The 26,953-nt window shown below is 43.8% G+C and overlaps 1 protein-coding gene across 1 annotated transcript; it reads right to left on the bottom strand.

The window, feature by feature from the left end:
- Positions 1-1,083: 1,083 nt before the first annotated feature.
- LOC130361031 (fragile X messenger ribonucleoprotein 1 homolog) lies at positions 1,084-21,550 on the bottom strand. Its single transcript, XM_056563590.1, has 2 exons — positions 20,703-21,550; positions 1,084-1,282 (listed from the first exon to the last, which is right to left on the bottom strand). Exons 1-2 carry the CDS (start codon positions 21,548-21,550, stop codon positions 1,084-1,086), a joined length of 1,047 nt encoding a protein of 348 aa, XP_056419565.1.
- Between the last annotated feature and the right edge of the window lie 5,403 nt (positions 21,551-26,953).

Below are 26,953 nucleotides of genomic sequence, written 5' to 3'. Positions count from 1 at the left end.
TATATCTAATATAATGTAAAGTACTTACCGTGTTTAGCATTGCAGGACCTTCCGTCATGTGACCATGTTAAATATCCTTTATGGTATGTTGGAGGACCTTTGGAGGTGCTTGGGTCATATGTTACCCACAAATCTTTGTAATGGTGATTGACACAAGTATGGTCCAATTAGCACTAGTCCAGCCCCTGCCCATATAAGGGAGCTGTAGCCAATTATCGCTCTCTTGGGTTGCTGCTCTCGTGGATGCCGGACTAGCAGGACAGATCTGCGCAACTTGCAAAGACACGCTAGGCCTGAAAAACCTACCGGCCTCAGCTGATATAAAACCGTGAGTTCTAAACTACCCCCACTAATGCTAGCATGACTACTGGACCGCAACTAAATCCAGTGGAACAGCACCTAATACCTAAAGACTCTAAATTGCTAAAGTCCCAACCATTGTCAATCTCCAAAGAAGCTGTTGTATGCATAGAGACTGTTCAGTTTATGAAGCTTTGCAGAAAATCTTCAGTGAAAGTTATACCTGTTTCAGCAAACTCTCTGGTTGTGGACATTGTAATTATTATCTACCTCCCTATCGCTCTTGGGAAGGGTGGCGGTAGGACAAGCATTACTGAGGAGCCCTCACCCTGGCGTCACGAATAGCAAGGGTTAACACGCACCCATTATAATCCCCGCACAGCTACAATCCCCATACACTACATCCCTCAGGCTATCACAAAGACATATGCCCAGATTTATCAATCTGCCAAAAACCCTAATTGTCTGGTTTTTCCCATAACAACTAATCACAGCTCATCTTTCATATCTTAACGAATTCATGTAAAGTGAAAGTTGAGCTGTGATTGGTTGCTATGGGAAAAAACTGACAAAAAGGGTTTCAGGCTGATTGATAAATTTGGGCCATTGTGTAATTTAGTGTAAACAGTCAAAAATGTTTGTGCAGGAAACATATTCTAGCAGGTGTGGATAGCAAATCCACAGTAAGTAAATGGGATCATGTCTGGAATAAACATACAGCAGTTCAAAAATAACAAGGAAATAAAATAAGGGCAGGCCAATCTGCTGACAGTCTTTTATGTTTTATGTGCTCCCCAGCATCTGCACAGTGATAACTGACACATCATTGTTTCTGGGCATGTGATTACCAGGACAGCCATGGTAAACTAAAAAGTTTGTTTTAAAGCATACTACTGTCCAGTGTTTCTCAACCTTCTTTACTCTTCTGTCATCAAGCTGAGAGAAAAGGAGCCTGATTGATGCAGGCAACTGGTGTGAACAACTGGGAAGAAAAGAAGTAACACAAAGGCATTATATCCATACAGTATATAGACAATATATAGGGTATACAGTATATACATTATTCTCTTCCTTTTATATCTAGGAGACTTTTTGGGACTAACCTATCCACATGAACATGAGCAAATTGTAAATTTATAACTAAGGAATGCAAAACATTACATTTAAACTGTTTAACCATGTGATAGAAGAGAATTTCTCAAAATCTACATGTATGAAGACCATAAGAGCCAGATTCATGTGGGTTATGTTTGTTTATGTCAGGTAGCTGAGTGGTGTCGACCCAGTGTCCCCTTTTAACCTCAAACTATTTAAAATAAAGCTGTTTCCGCACACAAGGCCCAAGAATGAGAACTCTGAGCCGAGATTCTGAGAAACAACTTGTAACATTACTGAAGATAGTTTTTGGTAGTACAGCATACTATTACTATCTTACACCATGGTTTTGATGGTAATGCATCTTTGCTCACTTATCAGAGAGACATAGGCAAGGAAGTCATCCCTGACTTGGCAGACAGGGGAATATATAATGAAAGTATATTGTTGTTAAATGATTGGGTGTATTGATTTATTTGTTCAATTGCACTTTACCTGCAAATTTTTTTACAAATTAAATAAATAATAATTATAAAAGAAAAAAAAACCCTACAACCTTAATTTTGTTCTTTATCGAGAGACATTTGGGTCATTGGCTTGGGGGATATTTCAAAAACAGGAAAAATATTCCTCCTATGTGTAACATCTGCGCTCTGGTCAGGCACGCTGGCCGTGAGCACTCTCTTGTCATGTCCCCGCTGCCGGCGGGGCTGGGATTCGCATCACGGCACACGCCCACATGCAAATCCCAGCCCATCACTCACCTCCCTGGTCTTCCTATCCTTGCAGCCCCTTTAAATGTAAGAGCTCCAGCGCGTTCGCGCCCTAGGAGGCAGGGGCACACGGCCGCCGGAGCTCTTACATTTAAAGGGCCAGTACTCATTTAATTAAGTATCATCACCTGCACCCTGTCTATAAGTATCTGAACCTCCCCCTGCCCTGTGCCGGATCTTTGTTTCCTTGTGCCCTAGTGAAATCATACTGTGCTCCTGATATCTGTGTTCCTTATCCTTGTTCTGTTACCTGACCCTGCACCTGTGCCACCTGCCCTGACCTACTGCTACCTTGACCTCGTCTTGCCTGTTTCCTTTTGTGCCACGCCACATCCCAGCAACCTGTTTGGACTAATCGTGCCGGGGGTAGCGACCTGAGTGCCGCCTGCCGCAACAAGACCATCTCACCTTGCGGTGGGCTCTGGTGAAAACCAGTGGCACCTTAGACTCCGCTCCCTGGCATGGCTCATGTCATCATCCACACAGGCCCAGAGGATCCACCACCTGCTGTGACCCTAACACTATGATGAAACCCATGACTAGTTTATCCCTAGTACATGCTGTGTTCCCTTTCCTTTTAATTCCAGATTGTCCTAGAATTCTGCAGGGGTGAAGGGTGACAGGAACACAGGTTGTAGAGAAGCGAAGAGCAGTCTGGTAGTATATAGCTTATAATGTGATCATAATGTCTGAACTTATTAGCACTTTGATATATTGGAAATTCTCTGCTTGTAAGAAACATGGTTATGTCATATAATTAGATATTGATTAACATTTACAATATGTCTACTTTATGTTGGCACCATATATGTGTTAAACATGTTTTTTAGGACATTTTAGGGATTAAAAGTTAAAGCGTACCTGTCATAGTGCAAAAAAAAAGAAAAAAAAACTGATATATCACTCAGGACCCAATCCTGATCATGTACATATAATTTTTATGTATCTCATAACTATATATCTAGAGATATAAGCATTTATCTGCTGGTGAGTTACTTTTCATTATGCAGGCTGGAGGGGGCGTTTTTTTCAACATTGTTTCCTAAATTTATTTTCCTGGATTAGATGCACTACAGTTGGTGAAACATAAAAAAATTACACATTTCCTACACATTTGCTAGCTCAGTACCCAGTATGTTGAACCCAGTGAATGCCAATGTTAAAAATGAGCCCTTCACAAATTATTCTCTGCTTTAAAATTCGAAAACTCTTTATGTGTGGCCCTAAACTGTTGCCTGAAAATATGACAGGGCTCAGGAGTCAGAGAGCACCCCCGGGTCTTAAAAACTCTGTTTCGGTAAGGCCAGCGTGGTCAAATTGGATGTCTGGGTGGCTCACAAACTCTGGAATTTGTGATTCCTAATTGTCAGTGACTGGAGTCCAGGGTCACTTGTATGGGTTCATGTTCACTGGACAGGGGTAGGAGGAAGAAAGGAGAATTGTGGGACCTTCTCCTTTACTGGCCGTATCAGCAAGGAGGGCGTAGGCTGTGACTCTTGTGTGAGCGCCAGGAGTTGGACCCACCACTGATTTAATACCCAAGGATAGGCAGTCAGTTCTTTAAGGCTGGATAACCCATTTAATTCTTACGCACCTTTGTTAGTTAAGTATAAGGATTTTTTTTTTTTTATAACAGGTGCATAAAGCGAGCACTACACTGCATGGTCAGTGTCTATATTTGTATTTTTTGTTGTTGATGTATGGAGGGGTGGGGGGGGGGTTGTAGCAAACTATTGAGCTTCAAAGGCTCTACAACCTGGTATAAACATTTTAGTATGTATAGTTTTATACATACTCAATATGTATTAACAGTTTTTGGCCTATAGATGGCAGTAAATTGTCAGCATTATATTGATACTTCGCTAAGGAAACATAAGCATGAAACACGTGCTAGTGCTTGCAGTGTAAGATTTAAGGTATGCATTTACCAAAACAATAACCCATCTACTTTTATTTAACAAATTTTAATATAAATACATACAGTATAATATACACTTAGAGCCAAGATTATTATGACCACTTTTATGCAAAGTTGTTATTATGCACGTATTGCTGACAGCAGAGGTATAAGAAGGTGAAAGCCTTCAGCAACTACCATAGTGTTTAGTACAATACATATCTGTGATCTAACAATACAATACCATATGTGATTTTAGAGACGTTGAACATGGGATGATTATGGATACACTTGTGAATTGCTGAGGAGCAGCCTTTATTAATATCTGGAGCTAAGTCAGGGGTTGTTATGGTTGTTAAATGAAAACTGTCAGTAAACTCCCCCCGCAATAACCAGAGATACTGGCTGGTAGTACGGGGGACGCTGATCAATATGCTGCCTACCATGCCTGGATCCGCCCCGCCGTTCGCCCGTTATCTACATTCTTCTGGATATGAAAATGAGCTGTTAACTGGGGTTTACAAGACTCCTTCTGGCACTCTGACGTCAGCGCCACTTGTCCGCAGCACCGCCCGGCTTATGAATATTCATCCCCTCCCTCTTCAGTAGAGTCCAGTACAGAGCGGGGGGGGGAGGAACAGTCGGAGGGAGGGGATGAATATTCATAAGCCGGGCAGCGCTGCAGACGAGAGGCGCTGACGTCAGAGTGCCAGAAGGAGCCTTGTAACCCCGCCCGTGCCAATTAGCAGATTAGCAGCTCATTTGCATTTCCAGAAGAATGAAGATAACGGCGAACTGCGGGACAGATTCGGCAGCATATTGATCTGCTGACAGTTTTCCTATAAACTTGCACAGGCAAACAGACATGAAACAGTGGCCCATATTAACTGTGACCAATGTGCCATAATGTAGGCTCCAAATCAAACAAGCCGCTTTTATTATACTGTGTGCACCAAAAATATAAGGAAAACCTACCTTGCTTGACAAGCCTAAGAAAAAGGGGTGTGCCATTGACAGGCAGAGGTTTGGTCTAAAAGACAATGATATGCTTCAAAATAATACTTTAAAATTTTAGTGTGTTACTTGTTTCTAAAGTAAGCCAACTAATAGTTGGTGTAGACTGAAACTCGAAAGTTCAAACTTAGACTAGACAGTCTACAGACACACCATTTATAATAATCAGTCTGATTCACTGCGATAAATCTGGTTTATTTGAAATCTGTCTAAGTTTGTACTGTCTAAAAATTAGACAGTTTTAGTAAATCCCCTCCAGTGTGTCACATGCAGCTAAGCTTAAAGGGGTACTCCGGTGGAAAACTTTTTTTTTTTTTAATCAACTTGTGCTAGAAAGTTAAACAGAATTGTAAATTGTAAATACATGTGTCAGAGCACCATTTAGTCCATTGCCGCAACAGCGACCCAGTGTCCGCCCGCTATGGGTACAGAAGTAATTGTAAATTACTTCTATTAAAAAAATCTTAATCCTTCCAGTACTTATTAGCTGCTGAATACTACAGAGGAAATTATTTTCTTTTTGTAATACAGAGCTCCCTGCTGACATCATGACCACAGTTCTCTCTGTCCAGTGTAGGAGAAAATCCCCATAGAAAACATATGCTGCTCCGGACAGTTCCTAAAATGGACAGAGATGTCAGCAGAAAGCACTGTGGTCATGATGTCAGCAGAGAGCTCTGTGTTCCAAAAAGAAAAGAATTTCCTCTGTAGTATTCAGCAGCTAATAAGTACTGGAAGGATTAAGATGTTTTAATAGAAGCAACTTACAAATCTGTTTAACTTTCTGGCACCAGTTGATTTAGAAAAAAAAGTTTTCCACTGCAGTACCCCTTTAAATTCTTGTTTCTATGCTTGTTTGGAGTGGTAGGAAATAGCACAGTCTTGCTCTAAAGGTGGCGATCAGGGAAACCATTGTATTCGGATTGTTTAACCCTTTGTGTACCAGTGGTCCATGCAGACATACGAGAGGAAAGACCAAGGGTGAGAATGCCCCCTTGTCATGTCATCATGATCAGAAATGTGAAAAAATAAGTTAAAACAAAATATGCATATAAATATGCCTAAATCATTCAGCAGGCATCCCGTGACATCGCCAAAGGGTGTCCTGAGACCCCACCGTGTTGGCGATCGCTGCAAATTTGCAGCGATTCTGGGTCAATCGGGTCTCCGGAACAAAATCGGAAAAAAAGGGTGATTGGTGCTGTCCGAGACCGCACCAATCACCCTTACCCAGCAGGAGTGAGGTGGACTCCTGCTGGGCAGTGTCACTAACGGCACCCGCTCCACCCTTAGACCAGCCGGCGAGAGTGGGTGCCAGAGTGGACACAGTCAGTGTGGGCCCCTGATCCCCGGCATTGGTGGGGGAATCGGGGCCACAGGACCGAAGATGGCAGCGGCAATCCGGGAAGAGAAGCAACAGGAGGTAAGCCTGTGTAGTTATGCAACAGCAGGAGGCACATCACTGCAACCAGCATGCCCTTTGGCTGTCTGTGCATGCTGAGAGTTGTAGTTATGCAACAGCTGGAAGCACACTGGTTGAGAAACGCCGAGTTAGCTTCTGTTACCTAATTCAGTGTTTCTGCACCAGTGTGCCTCCAGCTGTTGCATAACTACAATTCCGAGCATGCATGGCCTACCAGTGCATCCTGGGAGTTGTAATTTTGCAACAGCTGGAGGTTTGGGAATACCCCCCCCCCCCCATGTGAAAGGGTACATTCACACAGGCAGGGCCCTAAAAACACTTCTCTACACTATACAAAATAAAGAGTAAAACACTACATATACACACATCCTTACATTGTCCCCTCCTCCCCCAATAAAAAAGGAAAAATGTCTGGTATGGCACTGTTTCCAAAACGGAGCCTCCAGCTGTTGCAAAACAGCAACTCCCAGCATTGCTGGACAGCCATTGACTACAGCCATTGAAACATTGCTGTAGGGTATTTTTGGTGGCGGAGGCAATTGTTACACTTGCATCCGGGTCAGCCCCTATGCAAATCCCTAATTTAGGACTCAAATGCGCATGGCAATCTCTCACTCGGAACATTTTCATGACATTTTAAAATTTTTCACCAATAAATGATGCAAGAATCAAGTTTTTAATGTTATTGCCCTTTTATTGTTTGCAATGTGACCTGAGATTGAAAAACCTCTGTACTGTACTCTCTTATATCATGACATGTGCCAACTTGAGGGTATGTTGTCCCAGCCCCCCCCCCCCCCCTTTTAAATGTCAGTCTTGTAAACATATATTTATTTTACTGCTAATAAAGGTACACTTCTTTTTTCTCATTTTCTGAATTTGAGTCTGCAGGAAGATTGAACAATTTTAATCTTCTGGTGGAATCTGCAGGAGGAGACCCTGAGCTGCGCTGCAGTAAATAGGAAGGCCGCTAATGTCCGCAAGGTATTTTACAGCACCATTTCCATAGCGGTAACCTGGCCTAATGTTAATAAATATCCAGTAGATTTAGCTCCTTTAATTCATTCCCTGCAGCCTATATGTATAGCACCATCATATTCTGCAGCGCTTTATAGTTATTGCTATTGTTTGTGTCATTCCTAGTCCCCAATGAGGTTAACAATATAATTGTAGCTCAGATTCCTTCTAGCGACATTTTACCTAATGATTTTGTAGGGTGGAAGGAGTTTGGAAGTACCCACACAATGCACTGGTTATAACTGTGTCCTCTAAAGCAAGACAAAATGAAGTAATAGTCAAAGCATGATCTAGTCCAGGTATAGGCAACCTTCGACACTGCAGATGTTTTGGACTACATCTCCCATGATGCTCTTACAGCCAAAATGCTGACAAAGCATCATGGGAGATGTAGTCCAAAATATCTGCAGTGCCTAAGGTTGCCTATTCCTGATCTAGTTTATAATTTACAAGACCACAAGTGGACATTAAGATAACTAAAATTATTTCAATCTGTTCTTGGTGGACCATGGTGGTAAATTGTGATATGTGTACAGTCTTGTTAGATATTTGTATATACTAAATGAAAATAATGCACACATTACTACAGAATTGTACAAACTGCCTTATCATAGCAACAGTATCCAGGAGAGACCGGGCTGAGAGGCCAGTACTTGTAAGTTCAATTACTTATTTCTGAGAACATAACAATGAATATGGATAAACGGATAAATATCAAGTTCTATGAGGTGATATAACAAAAAAAAAGCAAGCTTTCAAGTAAAATTTTATTGAAAGGTATACATATTAGGGGACATTTATCATTGCATTTAGAGCGGTTTAGCTGCCTATATTTGGCACTGTTTTGGCGCAGTGGGTGTTTTTTGCGCCTTTTGTGCGCCTTTTCAAATATACATTCTTCACAACATTGTCTTGCAGTACACCATTTATTTTTTCCACCATGCAGTGGTCATGTATTTATTAATTATGACTTAAATAAAAAGTCGCAAATTTGTGTGCAAAGAGCAAAGCCAAGGCACAAATCTACACCTTCTAAAAGAAGACGTGAGAAAAACCTCTACACTAAAGAAATGTACACAGTACTGATAACACATCAAATTTATCACTGTCCTTGTGACTTTTTGATAAATTTGTTGCGGGCACGTCTAAACCTCTGTCAAAAACAGGGTTGGGAAAAACATCTACACTAGACGTCCTTTGATAAATATCAGCCATTGTGTTTCAAATGTTTTAAATGATAAGGTAAAGAAAAATCGTGTCAGAAATAGACACTTATGGTGTATACATACATATACATCACACTATGTCCCTTGTTGGCTAGACAAGAAGGCACCTAAATTAAAACACAATATAATACTTAACACTTTAACAACATGTAGATATACCCCCTGGTTAGTGATTTGTGTGTATGAAGTGCATTCACCAGCTGAGCATATTTCATACCAGGTGAGTCTGGCTGCTATTAGCAGCTGTGACTCACCGATAATGCCGAACATTGGTGTGATCGTGGATGCCCTGCATTAACCCTTTAGGGGGGGTAATCGGGACTTCTGCAGCGCAATCAACCTGCATGAGGCCCTCCCTTGCCTCTGTGCTGCCAGCAGGTTGATTTGCTTCTTCAGGCAGCTACGGCAGGATAGAAAAGTGGAGTGCCCACAACACCGATTAAGGACTCAAGGTTTTTTCCATGTGGTGAGCTGCGGGGTGTGAGGTGAGCTGTAAGGGGCACATGGTGTTGCCCAGGGGTAGATGGTATTACCCCCTTTATGTTTGTGACGCCAGGGCGTGGTTTGCCTATGTAATCCCCGAAGGTAGAACTGCTAGTCCTAGGTTAGGCAGGGGAAAATAATAGTCCAAGGCCAGGTTAAGGTTAACGGTAGCTTTTACTAAGGTTAGACAGGTGTTACAATCTATACAGTTCGGCCAGGATCCCAGAGAGGCGAGTGACCAGTAACACAGGGGACCTTGCAGCTTGCTGGGACTTGCAGTGACTGGAGAGACTATAGGTGCAGGCCACGCTGACTACAATTGACTTGACTTGACTGAAGATGATGACAGCAGATAAAGATGACTTGACTTACTTACTTGTGGCTACAATTTAGGTTGAGGCCTCCAGATGTGCTGGACACTGACCCTGAGACATCTGGACAGGACTGAACCTCAGCAGAAAGTGAAACACAAGAGAGCGATTGTAGTACCTCCCCCTCTTATAAAGGGGGGCTGAGCAAGGAGCCCATAGGCCAACTGCGGCTCACCTGGTGCTCTCTGGTTAACAAACATATGACTTAAACATGTGACAAACATCATGTGACTAACAATCATGTTACCCACTTCAAAGGTCCTTTGCACTTAATATAAAACCTATTCACATTATGGGGGAACACTGCAGGAGAGCCCTGAGGACGTACAGGGACTCAACCAGACAGGACAGTAGGAACCTATCCCTTACAGGGACATCACATCCATTTTTGTACTTACGTTTTTTCCTCCTCACCTTTTAAAAATCATAACCCTTTCAATTTTACACCTACAGACCCATATGATCTTTATTTATTAATTTTTTTTTTTTGTGCCACCAATTCTACATTGTAATGACATGAGTCATTTTACCCAAAAATCTACGGCGAAACAAAAAAAAAAATCATTGTGCAACAAGATTGAAAAAAAACCCTGCCATCTTGTAATTTTTGGGGGCTTCCGTTTCCATGCAGTGCATTTATGCTATTTCGGACTTTGGCATTTTTGTACTTGTATGCCATTGACCATGTGGTTTAATTAACAATACAGTTTCATAGTTTGGACATTTATGCATGCGGCGATACTACATACCGTATTTATCGGCGTATAACACGCACTTTTAAAACTTAAATTCAAGGCAAAAAGTCTGCCTGCGTGTTATACGCCGATAAATCATTTTGTAACTGATCTAAAGTGGCCGCAGCAGCGGCTGCTTGTTAAGGATTAGCAGCCTGGCCGCGGCCACTTTAAATCAGTGACCAGCGCGCGGCTCCCGCTTAGTTTCGTTTTTTTCCCTCCCTTTCCCCCCTGCTTTTTATTGTAATGTTTTTTTCCCCATCTTCCTTACCTAGCCGCGCTCGGCAGACCAGGTCCAGTGTCGGGTCTTGCGGGCTGCGGTCAGTGAAGCAGGTTGATTGATGTCCTCTGCTAGCTCCGCTGCACAGAATCAGGGACGTCACTCATTCAATGCTGCTGCCGCTGTGACTATTCTAAGGTGGCTGCGGTTGGGCTGCTCAAGTTAAACAAGCGGCGGCTGCAGCGAATGATGAGTGACGTCCCGGATGCTGTGCAGCCGGCAAAGGACGTCACTCATCCTGCTTCACTGACCGCAGCCCGCAAGACCCGACACCGGACCTGGCCTGCTGAGAGCGGCTAGGTAAGGAAGATGGGAAAAAAATTTATATAAAAAACATGGGGGGAAAGGGGATGCTGAGAGGGGGGCATGATGAGAAGGGGGCATGATGAAAAGGGGACATGATGAGAGGGGGGCATGATGAGAGGGGGGCATGATGAGAGGCGGGCATGATGAGAAGGGGCATGATGAGAGGGGGGTGGGGGAATGATAAGACAGTGGGGGAATGATGAAAGGGTAAGGGGGGAGGATGGGTGTAAATGTGGCACAGGGGTTGATAAAAGGGGAGGAATGACTGGAAGGGGGGTCCAAACTGAAGTTCAGGCAAAATCAAAGTTAGAGGGATGATACGGCATTTAGTCTGTCATTTATCTTATATGTATTTTTTTTTAACTTAAATTTCCCTATTAAAATGGGGGTGCGTGTTATACGCCAGTGCGTGTTATACGTCGATAAATACGGTATGTTTATATTTATTTTTATTTACATAGTTTTTTTTTATGGGAAAAGGGGGGTGATTCAAACTTTTATTAGGGAAGGGGTTAAATCATCTTTATTAACTTTTTTTTCCGCTTTTTTTTTGCAATGTTATAGCCCCCATAGGGGACTATAACATGCAATACACTGATTGCCAGCACTGATCAGTGCTATGCCATAGCATTGATCAGTGTTATCGGCGCTCAACTGTTCCTGTCTGGTTCTCAGACACGGAGCAGCCATTTGGCGGAAAACGAGGAGGCAGGTAAGGAACCCTCCTCGTTTCCGTACAGCTGATCAGCTGGTTGTACCTATGGGTACTAAAAGATAGTGAATAATAAAAAAAAAAAAGATAAATAAATTGAATAAGCCTCTCCTCCAATAAAAATTTAAATCACTTCCATTTCCTTTTCCCAGTTTTCAAATCAACAAAAAGATACTGTACATAAACATATGTGGTATCGTCGTGTGCAAAAATGTCTGCCCTACTAAAATATAATGTTCATAAGACTGCAGGGTGAATGGAGGAAACAAAAAAAAATACTAATGTCCAGAATTGCTGATTTTTGGTCACTTCATATATCAGAAAAAAATTAATGGATGATCAAGTCTAATCTAAACAAAATTTATCTAAAGTAGTGAAATAAAACAAAACATATATATACTAGCTGAGTATCGGGCGTGGCCCGGTTTATCCTTCCTAATCCTTGTTGTAGAGGAAAATAAACAAAAGAGGAAGCTTTTGACTCCACATCCCATCCTCATATATTGTTGTCATATCCCAACCCCATATCCCGTCCTTCTATCCCGGCCTCCTATCCCGACCTCCTATCCCGTCCTCCTATCTCAACCTCCTATCCCGCCCTCCTATCCCGTCCTCCTATCTCAACCTCCTATCCCGACCTCCTATCTTGACCTTCTATCCCGTCCTCATATCCCGTCCTCATATCCCGTCCTCATATCTCGACCTCCTATCTCGACCTCCTATCCCGTCCTCCTTTCCCGCCCTCCTATTTTGACCTCCTATCCCGACTTCCTATCCCGTCCTCCTATCTCGACCTCCTATCCTGATTTCCTATCCTGACCTCCTATCCATTCCTCTAATCCTGTCTTCATATCCCGACCTCCTATCCCGACCCCTATCCAGACCCCTATCCAGTCCTCCTTTCCCGTCCTCATATCCCGTCCTCCTATCTCGACCTCCTATCCAGACCTCATATCCCGATCCGTAATATGTGTACCAGGTATTGAAATATCTCCAGCTGTACGGAAGTTATGTGGGAACATACATTTCCCATTGATTTGCATTGGACTTTAAACAAAAACCCTGACCCTCACAAATGGGGGTAGTTAAGGGTTAAATTAACTATCCTACATTTTAAGTGGACATATAAGTCATATGTGACCAAGTATTATCTAGATATCTCCATCCGTTTTTAAGTTGTACAGTAACATATATTTCCCATAGACTTGTATGGGACTTTAAACAAAAACCCCGACCCTGGCAAATGGGGGTGAGTAAGGGTTAATTTACCTATCCTATGTTTGTTGTTGAGATATAAGTAACATGTGTGCCAAGTTTTTATATACACATATACACACACACATACATACACACACACACATTGGCCCTCATTTACTATTGCAAACCCGACATGTTTTGTCGGGTTGTGCGCCAGATTCTGTTGCATTGCGCCCGAAATTCTGTCTGCGTCAGATTGTGCGCCAGAATTTGCGCCAGAATTGAAAAAACCCGACTAACTCTCCATTTTGCTATGAAAACCTAAAAAGGGGGCGTGGCTGCCGGGGAAAGGGGCGTGGTCTCCGAAAAGGGATGTGTTCCCGACATTTTCACAAAATCCCAACATACTTACTAAGGTTTCCACATAAAATGTGGTGGATTTGAGCTGAGGAAAACCAGACAGATCAGAGCATGTGTAAAAAAAAGCAAAGTGTAGGGAAAGTGGAAAATGCAGGGAAACCTTAGTAAATACCGTGGAAAATAAATTGTAAGGAATTAAACACTTAGTAAATAAGGGCAATTGAGTTTTATATATACAGATATAGACATATATAGGGTGAAAATGGCTGGGTGAGCCAGCCAAAACGTCTCCTTACACGTTTTTTTGAATAAAACACCTTTTCTTTTGTACACTTGGTGTGCCACTGTTCTTTTTGGATTTTGTATGTATGTATATATATATATATATATATATATATATATATATATATATCCCCTTAGGGACGCTGCATGTTTTGGCTTTAATGACACAGCCACATTTTTTAAATCTAACGTGTCACTTTCTGCATTAATAAATCTGAGATGCTTTTACTTATCAATCTGATTCTGAGAATGATTTTTCGTCACATAGTCTACTTTAAGAAAGTGGTAAATTTACGTGGATGCTTGCATCATTTCTTTGATAAAAATGTAATGAAAAATATGCATATTTCTAAATTTAAAATGCTCTGCTTGTAAGGAAAACAGTCATGCCAAATAAATTGGCATATGGATTCACATATACAATATGTCTACTTTATGTTGGATTTATAACATAGACATCTTTTTACTTTTTGAAGACATTAGAGGGCTTAAAAATTTTGCAGCAATTTTTCACAAAACTTTTAAAATCTGAATTTTTTAGGGACCAGTTTAATTTGAAGTGGATTTGATCAGCCTTCACTTTAGAAATTGCCTAATGATTACCCCATTCTAAAAATTGCACCCCTCGAATGTATTCAAAATTACATTAACCCCTTAAGGACCCGAACCATTTTCACCTTAAGGACCTGGCCATTTTTTGCACATCTGACCACTGTCAATTTAAGCATTAATAACTCTGGGATGCTTTTAGTTATCATTCTGATTCCGAGATTGTTTTTTCGTGACATATTCTACTTTATGTTAGTGGTAAATTTTCGTTGATACTTGCATCCTTTCTTGGTGAAAAATAAAACAATTTGATGCAAAATGTGAAATTTTTGCATTTTTTTTTAAACTTTGAAGCTCTCTGCTTATAAGGAAAATGGATATCCCAAATAAATTATATATTTATTCACATATACAATATGTCTACTTTATGATTGCATCATAAAGTTGACATGTTTTTACTTTTGGAAGACATCAGAGGGCTTCAAATTTCAGCAGCAATTTTGCAATTTTTTACAAAATTTTCTAAATCGGAATTTTTCAAAGACCAGTTTAGTTTTTAAGTGGATTTGAAGGGCCTTCATATTAGAAATACCCCATAAATGACCCCATTATGAAAACTGCACCCCTCAAAGTATTCAAAATAACATTCAGAAAGTGTGTTAAGCCTTTAGGTGTTTCACAGGAATAGCAGCAAAGTGAAGGAGAAAATTCAAAATCTTCATTTTTCACACTTTTCTTGTAGAGGAGTAAAAGGAGAGAAATCTCCCGAAAATTTGCAACCCAATTTCTCTTGAGTAAGGAAATACCTCATATGTGTACATAGAGTGCTCTGTGGGTGCACTAGAGGGCTCAGAAGGGAAGAAGCGACAATGGGATTTTGGAGAGTGAGTTTTTCTGAAATGGTTTTTGGAGGGCATGTCACATTTAGGAAGCCCTTGTGGTGCCAGAACAGAAAATAACCCCCACATGGAATACTATTTTGGAAACTACACCCCTCAAGGAACGTCACATGGGGATAGTGAGCCTTAAAGGGGTACTCCCGTGGAAAACTTTTTTTTTAAATCAACTGGTGCCGGAAAGTTAAACAGATATGTAAGTTACTCCTATTAAAAAATCTTAATCCTTCCAGGACTTAATAGCTGCTGAATATTTTAGAGGAAGTTATTTTCTTTTTGGAACACAGTGCTCTTTGCTGACATCACAAGCACAGTGCTCTCTGCTGACATCTCTGTCCATTTTAGGAACTGTCCAGAGCGGCATGTTTGCTATGGGGATTTTCTCCTACTCTGGACAGTTCTTAAAATGGACAGAGATGTCAGCAGAGAGCACTGTGCTCGTGATTCAGCAGAGAGCTCTGTGTTCCAAATAGAAAATAATTTCTTCTGTAGTATTCTGTAGATAATAAGTACTGGAAAAATTTAGATTTTTAAATATAAGTAATTTACAAATCTGTTTCATTTTCTGGCACCAGTTGATTTAAAAAAAAAAAAAAAGTTTTCCACCGGAGTACCCCTTTAAAGGGGTAGTCCAGTGGTGAAAAACTTATCCCCTATCCTAAGGATAGGGGATAAGTTTGATATCGCGGGGGGTCCGACCGCTGGGGCCCCCCGCGATCTCTCTGTACGGGGCCCCGGCTCTCCGCCGAGATAGCGGGTGTCGACCCCCGCACGAGGCGGCGGCCGACACGCCCCCTCAATACATCTCTATGGCAGAGCCGGAGATTGCCGATGGCAGCGCTTCGGCTCTGCCATAGAGTTGTATTGAGGGGGCGTGTCGGCCGCCGCCTCGTGCGGAGGTCGACACGCCCCCTTCCAGCGGGCTGTCGGGGCTCCGTACAGGAGATCGCAGGGGGCCCCAGCGGTCGGACCCCCCGCGATCTGCAACTTATCCCCTATCCTTATGATAGTGGATAAGTTGCTCACCACTGAATCACCACTGGACTACTCCTTTAACACCCCACAGGTGTTTCACAACTTTTCATTAAAGTCAGATGTATAAATGAGAAAAACATTTTTATTCACTAAAAAAGTTTCCCCCCCAAATTTACCCACATTTACTAGAGGTTATAAGGAGAAAATGCCCCCCAAAATTTGTAACCCCGTTTCTTCTGAGTATGGAAATATCCCATGTGTGGATGTAAAGTTTATAAAGCCCCCATGGTGCCAAAACAGGGGAAACCCCCCCACAAGTGACCCCATTTTGAAAACTACACCTCTCAAGGAATGTAAAAAGGGGTGCAATGAGCATTTGCACCCCACTGGCATTTGACAGATTTTTGCAACAGTGGACTGTGAATATGAAAAATTTAATTTTTCATTGTAATCGACCTGTGGCGTCGAAATCCTCCCTGCACCCATTGTGACATTCCTTGAGGGGTGTCGTTTCCAAAATGGAGTCATTGTGCATTTTTTTTTGTGTGTTTATGCTAGAATGGCTGCAACTATCAGCCACCCCTGGGAAAATCACCAATTTAGGCCTCAAATGTACATGATGCTTTTCGCTCCTGAGCTTTGTTGTGTGCCCGCAGAGCACTTAATGTTCACATATGTACCCTACCCTTTTACGTACCCTATGGCAGTGTTTCCCAAACAGGGTACCTCCAGCTGCTGCAAAACTACAACTCCCAGCATGCCTGGACAGTCAATGCCCCCCCCCCTGAGTACTGTGCGTTCTGCGATTGCTGCGGGGCACTCCTCTGTGAGGGAGGAGTGTCCGGGCACCGGGATCAGCTGCAGAGCCCGTGCGGTAAGGCAAATCAAGCGATGGCACTGTGGGAGGAGCTGGGGTGCACTTGGAGGGACAGCCCCAGACTCAGGAGGTCAGATCCCCCATGGAGGGGGAGTCATCAGCGTCGACCCCAGCAGCAGCAATCCAGCACAGAAGAGCATAATAAGACCAGCAGTACTAGAAGTCCCAGCCAGCCCAGAATGTGTTAGGCAGGTTACTAAGGGTGCAAGATGTGTGAATGATGGGTGTAGTGTTGTGGATGAGAGGGGTGTATGTGGGAGAGTGAATGTAGTGGGAGTAATAGTGGTATGAATGGGAAGTCTGGTATGAATGGAGAAAAAGATGATGGGAGTAGTGGTATGCGGGGTGGTTCTGGGTCTGGTCTGGCTATGCTAATGTCCCTGCCGGGGGATCGGGGTGGTCTCCGTCTCCGTCCGGCTCTGGAGGCCATTTGCAACAGCGCCTTCTGGAGGCTCTGTGTAGGGGCGACAGGTCGATCCAGGTAGAAGAAAGAGGTGAGGTTGACCTGTCTTTCTGGATAGAGAGGCATGGTTTGGGGGCTTTCTGAGAGCGGAATGGGGAGGTGGTCTGGTCCCTCCCGACAACAGGGCAGGACAATAACCGTAGGAATGTGGTCCATCTGATTTGGAGAGGGCGAGGATGCGTGTTCACCTTGCGCTAAAGTGGTTGCACTCCTCCTTCAGATGGAGTTCAGGGCAAGTGACATCTTTGCCCTGATTCACTTCTACGGTTCGTCCGAGTTTGATGTCAGTTTCATTCGGCCAGAGGGCCTCAAACTCTTCTGGTCAAACTACGAAGTGGCGAAGAACAAGCCCGGCTGGTGGGATTTCGCCGTAAGATTTCCTGTCAGAACTCGATCAAGAAAGTGACCGTTTTGACCAGTAGCGAGTCACTTTCTTGTTATGACATCATGACCTGGCTCGGACGGTATGGGGATGTGACGGACAGCCCAAGAAAAACCTGGATGAGCACTGGATCTGGTCCGGGGCCTGGACGTTTTCCATCAAACTGAAATGTTCAGGGAGTATGGTTGCCCACATTCCATCAGCTGCCTTCCTTGGACGTGATAGGATCCAGGTCATCTACCAGGGTCAGCCTAAGGTCTGTGGCCTTGCAGCCCCACCCATTTTAGCGCAGCCTATACTGACTGCCCCCCCCCCCCCTTCTGATTGACCTGTCAAACCAATACCTCATCCTCGATACCATCTCCTTCCCCTCCTTGGAGGGGGAAGATGAGGGCGAGGTGCCTAGGGAGAAAGAGCCTCTGGGGGGAACTGGGCCCTGTCCTGTTGAGGCACCTTTCCCCGGAGCGCAGGGCTAGACCAAGGCCGGACGGAGAAGGGGACCATATGGATCTCTTGGAGTCTAAAAAAAGATCTAAGACTGGTCCTGCTCTCGTCTTCTCCGGAATGAGGGGGCAAAAAAGAAGGAAAACAAAAGTAAAGGATGTGGCCATCTAATTTAATCACCCTGTATGGCGGCACTCCATTGGCGCTGGCATCTATTAATTGTGCCAGCATAAAGTCAGATACAGCTAGATGTGCAGCCTTTGATTTTCGCGGCCATGTTGAAGCCGACATTTTCTTTTTACAGGAGACCAGGTTGTCAGATCTAGCCTCTCTGGTTAAAGCCAGAAGGAAGTGGAGGCACGGTCCCTCTCACTGGTCTCTCGCGGCTGAGCCGTATAGTGGGGTGGCGGTCCTTTTTACCACTCCTACAGAAAAGGAAAGTTTGTATTTATGTTTATAATGTTTGTATTCTTGTAAGGTTTTATATTTTTATAATAAAAGAGTTTCAGTGTGAGATGGGCCATGACTGGCTGAATAGGTAGGCCTTCAGTATTTGTTATTTAGGTTGAATCCCTTTGTTAAGTAGGTAGGCACCCCCTCTCCTTAAAAATTCCTCCTTTGCAGCACAAAATCAAAGTAAACAAGTAAATAAATATTAGTATAAGTAAAATCATTTATTTTGTGAAAAAAGTAAAACATAAGACAGAGAGAGAATTTGGCAGTTTGTGAATTTAGCCTGCAGAGTAGGACTAAATATGTATGGTTTTTAGAATCTAATTTATCATGGTGTTTAGAACCTTTTTTTTTTTTTGCTTACTTTGGCGTACAAAAAGTCGCAAGCACTTTTTTATGCGACTTTTGTGGGTAGGTATAAAGTTGCAAACAGCCTTACCTAAGAAACTGTCAGTTTTCACTTTGCAGTGGTCAAGAATTTATGCAGTGTGAATGTCGCACGTAAGCAAGAAAACATTGCAAATCCCTTTAAAAAGTCTCAAGTCAACTCCCAGTCTTAAAACTGCCTGTGGTTTTAAAAAGTCACAAAACTGCTTTTTTAAAAATCACCAAGAATGGTATATGGACTGTAAAGGGTTTCACTCTGGGATCGTCCTTTACCGTAGCCAAAGGACACGTTTTTCCACAATAAACCGTCAAACAATGAGTCCTTTCTGCAATTCTGGCTCCTCGCCAGGTTTATTATCCAACCTGCAGAGTGTGAACAGTTTCATCAGCCTTCATGAGGGGCGCCCCACCCTCACATGATTTTGCACTTAGACACAGGTTGGAGACATCTTGGACAGAGTTCACACAGTCATCTAGCGAGACAACGCCAACCTTTACCTCAGGAACCTTTGTGTGCGATTTCTCTGGCACATTCTCCCCATTCCACAAAGGCCAAAAATATCGGAAGTCTCTGCCCAGTATAAACTCCACATTAAGCTCTGCACACACCTCCATAACATGGCTTACTGTCCCATAACAAGTTGTAAAGTCAATCAGAACAGTCTTACCAGTCTCTGGTCGGGTCTTCAAAAAGGGTAGTATGTCCGGCATGACTCTGGATACAGCCTGGCGACAATCCAGTTCCACAAACAGCGGGATACCACCTACTATCATCTCACGAGTCCTCACGTCCATCTTTTCTGACCTCCTGGCCAGGGACTTATCAGGTGTGAAGACATCTTCTTGCTGAGCTGCCGCTGATCTCTTTAAGGTGCTCACCACTCCATGCCTCTTGGCGATATCTGGTTGCCGTCCTTGTCGGTTGCTCCTAGCAACGGCCTTGCGACGTCGACCCATCTTTGCACAAAATCTTGCACAGCTCCCCGCTGCTTTGACACACTTGTCAGACACTCCTGCTGTACCAACAGTCACTTGTCGGCAGGATTCTTGCCCCTAGCAACAATTCCAACGTGTTGCGATCTGTTGCCCCTAGCAACGCCTTCACCACAGGCTCAGTCCTGCTCCACTTGTAACATGCACAGTTGGTTGCTCCCGGCAACAACTCCACTGCAACTTGACCACTGGTTGCTCCTAGCAACGTGTGCCCGCATCCTCCACCAATTGTAAAGGGTTTCACTCTGGGATCATCCTTTGCCGTTGGACACGTTTTTCCACAATAAACCGTCAAACAATGAGTCCTTTCTGCAATTCTGGCTCCTCGCCAGGTTTATTAAACGGGATGCAGGATAAACAAAATATAAAAATAACTCCTAGGCCGTCTAGCCACTCACTACACATGTAGCATGCCCTGACTAATAACTGATGGGCTTTCCCCTGTCAGTTTAAACACAATAAGTCCTGCAGCCTTATAAGACACAGTTCACATTTGAACATAAAGTCCCATTCGTACAGCCACCTGCTATATGTTACAGGATCCGCGTCTCTTACTCCGGGAGTCCACGCTTGTGTCCTCAGCAGCCCTTGCTGTGCCCACCTGGCACTGGACACGGTGTCTCCCCCCTTTAACAGTCACTTCTGTCTAGGGGAGAGCCCAGATTATTCTGTTTCTCTTGCTTTTAAGGACCCTTCCCCTTTCTGCTGTCTCCTTGATTAGTCCACAGGTTGAGATTTCTGCAGGATCAGTGTGGGAAATGCACCCTTTCCTTGCCACACTGTCACATATCCCCCCCCCCCCTCTGCTCAGACCACCGGGGATGAGCACTTGTCTTCAAAAGACAGTGCACACACGACCATGCACCTGTCCTTCTCTTTGGTCTAGTTAGCTGAAGTTGGTTCACTTTCTTCAACCTTTTGAGGTGGTAGTCCAGTAGAATGGTTGCTTTAGTAACACTGTCCTTTGTGCCCAGGAATACAAAGGGGACCATTCCCTCGTCTTGGGAGCTCTTCTTATTACTCTCAACTCTCACTCTAACAACCGCTGACTGGTCGACAACCTTCTGAATGTGCCTTCCTTTCTTCCCAATGACTTTTCCCACCAAGTTTCGGGGAACCCACATTACCACCTCAGCCAACTCCAGGTAACTTCTTGCCTTCTTCACAGCATCTTGGTTCTCACCATACACATGACACGTACATGTATCTTTATCAAAAATAACAGCAGTCACCCCAGGGATTCTCCTTGCTTGTTGTATATTTGTGCCACGAGTGCCGATTACTGAGCGCATCAAGTCTTTTTGTACATCAAACTGCACATGGAATCTAGACACTGACAGACATAAGCTTTCCAGATTCTTTCTGGCTTCTTTGATTCTCGATATCACAGACAATTTTGTCTGAAGACTTCGGAAATGGATGTTACCCAACATGTTCACCCTCTTAATGGTAACTTCATTGTCAGACAAGATGACCAGCTGGGCATTCTCTGAGTCATAAGACACCAAAAAGGCTTCCACTGCCTTTGAAAAGTGTTTATGAGCCGATTCCTTTACGCACATCTGCTGTAAGTCTTCAGGAACTTTCAGCTTCACTTTATAGAAACTGTTATTCACAACTGGTGTTCCAAAGACTTCATTGGAGCCTCCTACCTTCTTCATGTTGCTCAAGGCAACACCCTGGACACTGGCTGCAAACAAGGAAGTCCTTTCAGGCCTCTGCCTTCTCTCACCAAAGGCTGGACTGTAGTGTGAGCTTCTCTGGCCCGACCATCCAAAACTGTACCGCCTTTATTTTTCTGATCATGGACTCTGCATCCAGACTCCGGAGCTTCTTGTGAGACTTGCTTCAGCTGCTTTGTTTCTTGAGGCCTTCACTCAGACTCTGACACTTTTAGAGGAGGCATCTCCATCTCCAGCAGCTTCTTCTGCAGACTCTCGGTTTTCATTCTGAGTTCTTCATACAACTGAGCAATTTGCGCTTCAAGTCTCCCAACGGCAAGTTTCTCTTTGTGCAGTTCTGCTGCAGCCTGGTCACTGCTTTCTTTTAGGACCTTCATGTCCCCTTCCAGCTTTAAGTTTTTCTGCTGCTCACTCTTGAGTTTAGAGGAGTTCACCTTCTCTCTTTCTAGCAATTCTGTCAAGTTATTGACAGTATCTTCCAGGGACAGCAGTTGTTGTCTCATCTGCTCATTGTCTTTACTCAGTAGCTCCATTTCGGACACTTTCTGCTCATAGACTTTTAGCTGAGCCTCTTGTTTGGAGATCTGCCTTCCCAGCGAATCCAAGGTAGCTGCATGAGACTTACTGTGCATTTCATTCTGCGCCTCCAGGCTCTGCACCTTATGAGCCATTACCACTTTCTCCTTCTCGAGCTCTTCCATGGCTACCAACCTAGCCTGGTGATCACTTTGTAGAGCCCGATATGCCTCAGACAGAACATTCACTTCTTCCTCCTTGAGTGACAACTGCTGGACCAGACTCTCCAATTCGCTCTCCTTGCTGGTCACATGACCCTGGGAGCGGAACAGCTCATCCTGCAGAGCCACAAGCTCACTTTGGTGGATCTCCATATCTTTCTGCATCTGAAGCTTCGCTTCTTTCTCTTTCTTCAAGTCTACAAGCGATTTTTCTTTGTCCTCCATCTGGTTTTACTGAAGACTCTGTTTCAGTCAGAGGCACACTCTTCACTTGAGTCTCCGGATCCTCTTGGACTTGACTCACAGTCTGTTCTTCAGCTCTCCCAGCAATCTGGCAGACCCCTACCTGACATGTGTCTAGTGACTGCTGATACTCCCCGTCCTCAGCCTCTGCTGAGTAACTCTCAACTAGTGTGTGATGCAAGTCAAGTGTTGTGGGCCTATCAGGTGTACCTGCTCTAGTCACCTGACAGTCTTCCCATAATTGCTGGAAAAATTGAAAATTTGTCCCCAGTACTACATCATTCTCCAAGGAGGGCGCTATTGCAACCTTGTGACTCACTGTACCATAGGGAGTAGAAAAACAGACATCAACAGTTTTATCAGCCAAAAATCAGCCTGTATAGACACTATGTCAGGATCTGGCTTTCTGCTACTGGTCTTTACCAGACTTATTGCCATTCTTGGGTCTAGAATTGCCGCCACCTTTTTACCATCTACAACCAACTCACACAAGTTTTCTTTTGTCCTGTCTGAGTTGGTAGCAGTACACATTACTTCAGAAGACATAGGCATGCATGTTTCACACAATACAATATCACATTGCACATGTTCAGAATTGACAGGACAGTTCATATCTACATGACCTAACTCATGCAAATTGCCTTTTGTAATATTTTCTCCCAGTCCTGCATTCAACCTTTTCTGTTCACTAGACTTTTTTAGTCCAACCTGCAGAGTGTGAACAGTTTCATCAGCCTTCATGAGGGGCGCCCCACTCTCACATGATTTTGCACTTAGACACAGGTTGGAGACATCTTGGACAGAGTTCACACAGTCCAAGATCATCTAGCGAGACAACGCCAACCTTTACCTCAGGAACCTTTGTGTGCGATTTCTCTGGCACATTCTCCCCATTCCACAAAGGCCAAAAATATCGGAAGTCTCTGCCCAGTATAAACTCCACATTAAGCTCTGCACACACCTCCATAACATGGCTTACTGTCCCATAACAAGTTGTAAAGTCAATCAGAACAGTCTTACCAGTCTCTGGTCGGGTCTTCAAAAAGGGTAGTATGTCCGGCATGACTCTGGATACAGCCTGGCGACAATCCAGTTCCACAAACAGCGGGATACTACCTACTATCATCTCACGAGTCCTCACGTCCATCTTTTCTGACCTCCTGGCCAGGGACTTATCAGGTGTGAAGACATCTTCTTGCTGAGCTGCCGCTGATCTCTTTAAGGTGCTCACCACTCCATGCCTCTTGGCGATATCTGGTTGCCGTCCTTGTCGGTTGCTCCTAGCAACGGCCTTGCGACGTCGACCCATCTTTGCACAAAATCTTGCACAGCTCCCCGCTGCTTTGACACACTTGTCAGACACTCCTGCTGTACCAACAGTCACTTGTCGGCAGGATCGCTAGCAACAATTCCAACGTGTTGCGATCTGTTGCCCCTAGCAACGCCTTCACCACAGGCTCAGTCCTGCTCCACTTGTAACATGCACAGTTGGTTGCTCCCGACAACAACTCCACTGCAACTTGACCACTGGTTGCTCCTAGCAACGTGTGCCCGCATCCACCACCAATTGTAAAGGGTTTCACTCTGGGATCGTCCTTTGCCGTAGCCAAAGGACACGTTTTTCCACAATAAACCGTCAAACAATGAGTCCTTTCTGCAATTCTGGCTCCTCGCCAGGTTTATTAAACGGGATGCAGGATAAACAAAATATAAAAATAACTCCTAGGCCGTCTAGCCACTCACTACACATGTAGCATGCCCTGACTAATAACTGATGGGCTTTCCCCTGTCAGTTTAAACACAATAAGTCCTGCAGCCTTATAAGACACAGTTCACATTTGAACAAAAAGTCCCATTCGTACAGCCACCTGCTATATGTTACAGGATCCGCGTCTCTTACTCCGGGAGTCCACGCTTGTGTCCTCAGCAGCCCTTGCTGTGCCCACTTGGCACTGGACAGTCACTTCTGTCTAGGGGAGAGCCCAGATTATTCTGTTTCTCTTGCTTTTAAGGACCCTTCCCCTTTCTGCTGTCTCCTTGATTAGTCCACAGGTTGAGATTTCTGCAGGATCAGAGTGGGAAATGCACCCTTTCCTTGCCACACTGTCACAGGACGTACGCATCCTTTAAATATAGGATTGCCATAAAATTTCCTCTGGAAAGGAGAGGTCTGACAGACCTTTATGATTTCCATTTTTGAATCTTTTAGGTACCTTAGATCTATGATCAGCCTGTGTTTTCCTGAAGGCATCAGTACCTGGAAAACTGGAGAGTAAACGCTGCATTGATGTTCTGAGGGGGGAATCGGCTCCAGTGCAGCTAGAGACACTAAATCTAGAATAGAGGTCTCCAGAAGTCTTTGCTTTGACTCCTCCAGGAGATGATAAATATCTCCATGGACATTGAAAGAAAAGGTAGTGAGTACCCCTTTGTTAAGTTTTGAAGCTATGTTTTCTATGTTAAGGCTATGACACATGCCCAAACCTGGAGGAAATGAACGAGATGGCCGCTGACTGGAGTATCGGGAGCGTCAAAAGTCCTGCTTCTTGTTGTTGGAACCCCTTTTTTCTGGACCCTCTTCTGGTGTCTCTAGAACCTCTACTCCTCACAGGTCGACCTTGTCATCCACTATGGGGAGAATGTTGCCTATGATTAGGCCTTCTAAAGGACTGGGATAAGGACTTCCCCTTTTTGTCCAATAGCCCCATCATCAATGTATCCAGTTCTGGACCAAAGAGCCTCCCCAAGGAATTCTGGAGGTTACATAGATTGTAACTAGAGGGCACTTCGACTTGCTGTGGATAGTCATAGCTTTGGCTGCAAACTTTGGTTGTTGAGACAGAGAATCAGCAAGAACATCAATGGCCATGTCGATTTGCATAAAGTTTGCATAAATATCACCTCTTGTCACCTCAAAGTTGATGTGGCCCTGGGCTTTGTTCAGCCGCTTCCTAACAGATCTTGGAACCTCATGGCTAGCAACTGATCCTTGTCCAGCCACATCCATATACTGCCTCTACAATGTGACCTCAATCCTGTGGTCCATGGGATCCTTTAAGTTGGATCCATCTTCAGCAGGAACTATGGTGAATTTCAACATCTTAGGCTGCTTTCACACTATAAAATTTATCCGTTTTAAAGATCCGTCTGATGTTCCGTCATGAAAACCCTGCAAATCGGACGTTAAACGGCCATTAGAAAATCCCATTATAGTCTATGGGATTTTTACATTATCCGTTTTAATCCGTTATAGTCCGTTATTAATAACGGACGTTATTTTGTGATGGAAGATAGTAACGCGAGAAATACTGTATGCACTATTTCTTCCGTTCATTCTCCCGTCACAAAATAACGTCCGTCATTAATAACGGACTATAACGGATTAAAACGGATAATGTAAAAATCCCATAGACTATAATGGGATTTTCTAACGGCCATTTAACGGCCGATTTGCAGGGTTTTCATGACAGAACATCAGACGGATCTTTAAAACGGATGAATTTTATAGTGTGAAAGCAGCCTTAGCAATAGCAGTGGGAGGTGTAACCCAGTCTTCTGATTGAGACATGGCCAGCTTTGCCTATAGGCAAAATAGGCAGCCACCTAGAGCGCCCTCTTGATAGGGGTGCGGCTCTGCCCACAGCAATACAGTTACCCAGCTTCCGAAGCACCCCCCCATCCAGCAAAAACCCTGCCAAAACCGCTGATTGATTACATGAGGAGAAGGTTTGTTAAAGTGTGTCACTCCAGTAGTAAGGGAATTACATGAGGAGGGGGTTTGTTACAGTGTGTCACCCCCAATAATAAGGTGATTACATGAGGAGAAGGTTTGTTTTACAATGTGTCACCCCAATAGTAAGAAGATTACATTAGTAGGGGGTTGTTACATTATGTCACTCCAGTAGTAAGAAGATTACATGAGTAGGGTTTTTTTAACAGTGTGTCACCCCAGTAGTAAGATAATTACACGAGGAGGAGGTTGGTTACAGTGTGTCACCCCAGTATTAAGGTGATTACATGAGGAGGAGGTTGTTACAGTGTGTCACCCCAGTAGTAAGGTGGGGCATGTCAAAGAGCAATGCCAATGCGCAGGATCAAGGGACAGCAAAATTATATTTTGCCTAAGGTGGCAAAAATCCTTGCACCAGGCCTGGATTGAGAACATAAGTTTATACTGCTTGGAGAAAAAAACAGGAGTCTTCTCCAGCTTTTTCCACTTCTGATGCATCATAAGATTTGAGAGAACCTCATCCACTTTAAATGCCCAAGGTACTTTAGAGGTGGAGGTTACCTCTCCCTGCTCTGTAGGCTGGCCCAAACAAACGTTAGGAGCTTCTTCATCTTCTCTGACAGAAAGAACACCTTTCCTACATTTTCCTCCTCATCAGAGGAAGGGGAAGTA

This window comes from Hyla sarda, chromosome 3, assembly GCF_029499605.1.
Source record: "Hyla sarda isolate aHylSar1 chromosome 3, aHylSar1.hap1, whole genome shotgun sequence".
In the NCBI taxonomy this organism is placed as follows: domain Eukaryota; kingdom Metazoa; phylum Chordata; class Amphibia; order Anura; family Hylidae; genus Hyla; species Hyla sarda.
This window is presented reverse-complemented; position numbering and strand designations above follow the sequence as displayed.

Coding starts and splice junctions, on each gene's coding strand:
- LOC130361031 (XM_056563590.1), bottom strand. CDS start 21,550: ATGAAGAAGGTAGGAGGCTCCAATGAAGTCTTTGGAACACCAGTTGTG. Junction 1,283..20,702: donor ACAAGTGCTCATCCCCGGTG/GTCTGAGCAGAG, acceptor TTTTCTTCCCAG/TTGTTCACACCAGTTGCCTG.